Raw genomic sequence first — 5,225 nt, forward strand, 5'->3', positions numbered from 1 at the left:
AGTCATCTCGACCGTTGGATCTTGTTCGGACGGTCAGGATTTGTCCTGGCTAGGCCTTCCAGCGTGCGTGAAGCGCTTCCTGGGCCGAGCCGAGTCTCAGTTTTGTAAGCCCCGATTTCTCTATGGCCCGTCAGGGAATTCCCGGCCGGCCCAACGATGGCGCGCAGGCCAACCTAGAACTGCCGTTCCTCCGCCTGTCCACCAACGCCGGCGGTGAGCTAACGCCGAAGCGCGCGGCGGAGGCGTCGTCACGTCACCGCGATGCAGCATGCCGCCGGCCGCCGTCGTCGATCAATTCGAACAACTGCTGGACACGCTGCTTCGATCCTTTTCTTTTTTGATCCATGGGGAGCACAGCTACCAGCTGATTGGTATATCCGCCATCTCGCCTGCAGCCCTGCCCCGAGTTTCTAGAGGATCGCATGCATCCCCAGGCCATGTCGTCAACGCGCGTCGCGTCGTGCAGGTGGTGCCAGGTACGCCGCCGCCGCGTGCAGACACGCAGTTGCCGGCCGCCGGCTGAGTTGGCCGCCGGCAACCTCTCCACTCACTCCGATCCGAGTCATTTGACCCAGTCAAATCCAGTCGCACAGCTCGCTCGCACTAGGCCACGAACACCAGCTGCTCACCAATGCGCGCACCTGCTACTAATACGTGCATCAACCGCGCCTCCTCCATCATCTCTCGACCGATCGAGCTCCGTCGTCGTCCATGGCATCTCGCGATCCGCCGGTCATCAGCGCCATGGCCGCAGCCTGCTTCTTCCCGTTCCTCCTCCTGCTCCTCCCCGCCGCGGCGACGGCCCCCGCGCGGCGTCCGCTGTTCCGGGAGTACATCGGCGCGGAGGGCCAGAACGTGACGTTCGCCGACGTGCCGGTGCACCCGGGCGTGGACTTCCACTTCATCCTCGCCTTCGCCATTGACTACGCCGCCGACCCCGCCAACGCCTCCGCGCCCCCGCGCCCCACCGACGGCCGCTTCCTCGCCTACTGGGACGAGGCCAACCTCACCCCGGCCGCGGTCGCCGCCGCCAAGCGCGGCGGCGGCTGCGGCAACAACGTTCGCGTCGCGCTCAGCCTCGGCGGCGACACCGTCCGCGGCGCCAACGCCACGTTCCGCGCCTCCTCCGTCGACGCCTGGGTGGCCAACGCGGTCGTCTCCCTGACCGACATCCTCACCACGTACGGCCTCGACGGTGTCGACGTCGACTACGAGCACTTCGGCGAGCGCGAGACGCCGGAGGTGTTCGCGGAGTGCGTCGGCCGCCTGGTCCGCGCGCTCCGGGCCCTCGGCGTCATCTCCTTCGCGTCCATCGCGCCCTTCGCCAACCCGGACGTGCAGGCGCACTACGGCGAGCTCTGGCGCCGGTACGGCCGCGAGTTCGAGTACGTCAACTTCCAGTTCTACGCGTACGCCGCCAACACGACGGTGCCGCAGCTGCTGGGGTACTACGACGAGCAGAGCCGCCGGTACGCCGGCGGCGGCGGGAAGGTGCTCCTGGGGTTCGGGACGGACCCGGCCAGCGGCGGGCTCGGGCCCGGGAAGGGGTTCTTCCGGGCGTGCCGCGCGCTGCGCAGGCAGGGCAGGCTGCACGGCGTCTTCGTCTGGGCCGCAGACAACTCCGCCGCCGACGGGTTCCGGTACGAGCGCGTCGCGCAGAGGTTCCTCGCCGGCGCCTTGCCGGGGTTCACCTGAGCGAGCGAGCCGTACGTACGTGCTGCCCACCGATCCCGTACGCGTGTCCGTCGAGTGTCTGTTCGTAAATTCAGCGCCGCCGCCGCCACCCCCCCCCCCCCCCCCCCACACACCACCACCACTGCAATTCTTTCTGTATTAACAAGTTGGCTCAAATTGAAGCTTTTTTTGTTCGTTTCAAAAAAAGTTTTTTTTCTGTGATCCAATGCATACAGTACGTGTCCTGTGCTCCAGATCCAGAGGCCAAACTAAGTTTTGATCGTACACGTACGCACGGATCAATGCTCACCGGTAGCATTGGTTGCTGGTTGCTGCATGCAGTTTGTTCCGGTAATGGCCCAGCCCAGCGCGGCTGTTGCAGCCCATCACCGTGCGACTAGCACCACCACACATCGTCGCGGCTAGGCACGGTGAATTCGAGGGAGATGCCAACGGGGGTGGTGGCCCTGATCCGGAGCAGGGTGACAGCCGCCAGGTCAAGGACAGGCCTGGCCAGCTACGACCGACCGACGCGCACGCACGCGTGGGTCGAGGGAGAAACCGCGTCGATCTCCGTCGATCAAGAGAAGCCAGGCGTCGGGAGGAGGAGAGGAGCGCGACCGCCGCGGCGTCCGGCGTCGTCGGTGCACGCGCATCCGGACCGTGGCGTGCATGGGGGTCCGCCAGTCCAGCAGGAGAGCGAGGGCAGGTAGGTCCACTGGCCGCGGCAGCGTCGTCGGAACGGAACGGGTCGGGACGGGCGTCAAACCCCAGCGGCCGGGCGCCGGCGGGCTGGGCTGGACCCGTTCCGGTCGACGCGCCCCAGGGCACGCAGGCCGGGTGACACGTGCGCCCCCCTGGACGTCGCCCCCCAGCCGCATTTGACAGGCAGCAGAAAACAGATTTTGCCTTCCCCCCCCCCCCCCCCCACTTTGTAATGAAAAAAATAAAAAGGATTCGACCGCTCCAGCTATATTCAAACGTGTTTGCCCCCTTTCTTTTTCCGGCGCGATTTCCTGCACTTTTCCGCTGACCGCATATATGCACGCCGATCTCCATTTTGACCAAGTATGCGGCCACGGCGAAGGGCCCCACGGCGGCGTGCAGGAAAAGTCAATGCCATGCCAGCTCGGCAGCTGCTCCTCCTCCTCCTCCTCCTCCCGCCACTATAAATCGCCCGGCCACCCACCATCCACCGCCGCACTAAACCCAACGAGCACCCGAGCTTCACTTCGCCGACGATCCCCACCTCGATCGAGCTCTCGTTCGTTCGTTGGCGCGCACCCTTGAGCAGCCCGGTATACTGTATAGATGGATCTGCTGAGCCCCGAGCAGGTCTCCGAGTTCCGCGAGGCGTTCGCCTTCTTCGACAAGGACGGCGACGGGTGCATCACGGTGGAGGAGCTGGCGACGGTGATGGGGTCGCTGCAGGGGCAGCGCCCCGGCGCGGAGGAGCTCCGCGAGATGATCCGCGACGCCGACGCCGACGGCGACGGCGCCATCGACTTCGCCGAGTTCCTCGGCCTCATGGCGCGCAAGGCCGCCGCCGGCGGCGCGGGGGCCGGGGACGCCGCCGCCGACCCCGACGAGGAGCTGCGCGAGGCCTTCAAGGTCTTCGACAAGGACCAGAACGGCTACATCTCCGCCGCCGAGCTGCGGCACGTGATGATCAACCTCGGCGAGAAGCTGACGGACGAGGAGGTGGAGCAGATGATCCGGGAGGCCGACCTCGACGGCGACGGCCAGGTCAACTACGACGAGTTCGTCAGGATGATGATGCTCTCCGACGGCCACCACCAATGACGAACCAGGCCATGTAGCTAGCAGGCGATCTAGCGATTCGATCTTTTGCATCGATCGATCGATCCCAGCCGGCCTCCATTCTCTCCGTAGCTCCGATCCGGTGTTAATTTCTTCCACCGCACGATTTCTCGCTACCTGTAACTGATGAGTAATCAACAATTTATTGATGCGATCAATTCGTCGGAGGATCGATCGCGATTGGTACAAATTGAAGTAGTGTGTCCTGTCCGCGAATTGGTAGCAGAGCAGCAGGCATTTTATTTGGGATTTCGTTTGACCCACCGACCGGCAGAGGATGCAAGCTGGAGGAGGACCTTGCCCCCCGCGCTTAATCATTAGTACCTTTTCTTATTTACCATCTGGAGGTTGACGACGTTTTGACTGATTTACCTCTAGCTTAGCTTGTGATTTACTTACAACTAAGGTTAGGCAAAGTGTGGCTTTGTCACGCACATAAATTTCTAGCTAGAAATGTGGTCAATAAAAAAAGTGCATGGCATGACTTAAAATAAACTAAGCTTGAGGTCGGATTTCGCCGGCTCTTCGCCGCTTGTAATACTCACGTTTTGGGTCGTGAGAACAATCCCACGAGCTTGCCTTCCGGCCTTTCCTTTTCAACGCGAGAGGCCCACAGCACCGTGGCAAAAAGGCCAGCAGTTGGACCGGACCGTGCCTCCCCTGGCCGGCCCGCCCGTCACCCATCCGCGTACAGTCCGCGCACGGCACCGCACCGCACCTGCTCTGCACGACTGTACCAAATGTCCTTCTAGTAACGTGCCAGCCACAGCTCAACAATGCAATGCAACGTAGCAGCAGTCGTCAAAGGGTGAAGCAACTCTTTGACTTGTCAAAGTCAGCGGTATTTTCTTGTGATCGGGAGAGGAAAGAGTGTCGTTGACCATCAGCCTACTTTACCAGATAAAGTTTCCTTTCGTGAAGAATACCCTCCCAGATCACACATACAAACTCGTAAAAAAAATCGACACGGTTCCAGGCATATTTTAACTTGCATTATCTTATCTATGAATAAAGACATAACATTTTTAAGTGTTTGTAATAAGTCTAGAATTATGCATATTGTCAATCTAATGTTATTATAACAGCGTATGTAAAAGTTTAGAGACAAACGTAGGCGTGTAGTCACGTTTGTTGTAGGAGGAAATGCGTAGAGGTTACTAAAAGGCTAAAAGCATCCTAGATTCACATTATATTGCACACCGCCTGCCTTTTGGGCAAACCTTTTTCCTGTGGACAAAATTGAAGGAGCAGCTAGTAGCAACTTGCAAGCTGTAAACCCAAATGAGATTGACACTTGACAGTAGACCAGCAGTAGTGTGTTAGTGTCCCTCTCTGGCTCTCTCAATTGAAGAACAGACACTGATTCCTGATAGGATGATTAGGACCTTCTTCTAGGTGTAGACTAGCTTGTTTCTTTGTTAACAGTGAGTGAGAAACCGAGAGAGAAACGCCTTCGGGCCTGGTGGAGGAGGTGACAATGGTGGCGACGCGGTGGCCGGAGTTGACGGCGACGAACGTTGCGGCGCTTTCTGTTGCTGCAGCGCCTAGTAGATCGGGTTCTAGGGTTTTGACGGTGGGGTTGTGGTGAGTACGGCGAACCTCGTGTCATGTGCTCCGTTGCCGCCTTCTTTTTTAGCGCTGCGCGACCGGGATCCGCAACCATGAGTTGATTGTGCGCCGTGATCAAAGCGTGAGAGCACGATCCGACTCGATCCTTGGACCGAGCCGGT

The 5,225-nt window shown here is 60.2% G+C and overlaps 2 protein-coding genes across 2 annotated transcripts; both read left to right on the forward strand.

Annotated features, from left to right (window-relative positions):
• The first annotated feature begins 642 nt into the window (after positions 1-642).
• On the forward strand, positions 643-1,756 carry LOC112887687 (chitinase 2-like). Its single transcript, XM_025953931.1, has one exon. The coding sequence runs from the start codon at positions 712-714 to the stop codon at positions 1,693-1,695; it is 984 nt and encodes a 327-aa protein (XP_025809716.1). The 5' UTR covers positions 643-711; the 3' UTR covers positions 1,696-1,756.
• A 1,133-nt stretch (positions 1,757-2,889) lies between these two features.
• On the forward strand, positions 2,890-3,685 carry LOC112887688 (calmodulin-like protein 5). The gene has a single exon (XM_025953932.1). The coding sequence runs from the start codon at positions 2,986-2,988 to the stop codon at positions 3,475-3,477; it is 492 nt and encodes a 163-aa protein (XP_025809717.1). The 5' UTR covers positions 2,890-2,985; the 3' UTR covers positions 3,478-3,685.
• The last annotated feature ends 1,540 nt before the right edge of the window (positions 3,686-5,225 follow it).

The sequence above is a fragment of the Panicum hallii genome, chromosome 3 (assembly GCF_002211085.1).
Source record: "Panicum hallii strain FIL2 chromosome 3, PHallii_v3.1, whole genome shotgun sequence".
Taxonomy (NCBI): domain Eukaryota; kingdom Viridiplantae; phylum Streptophyta; class Magnoliopsida; order Poales; family Poaceae; genus Panicum; species Panicum hallii.

Excerpts from the sequence above, each read along its gene's own strand:
- LOC112887687 (XM_025953931.1), top strand. The coding sequence starts at position 712 with ATGGCATCTCGCGATCCGCCGGTCATCAGCGCCATGGCCGCAGCCTGC.
- LOC112887688 (XM_025953932.1), top strand. The coding sequence starts at position 2,986 with ATGGATCTGCTGAGCCCCGAGCAGGTCTCCGAGTTCCGCGAGGCGTTC.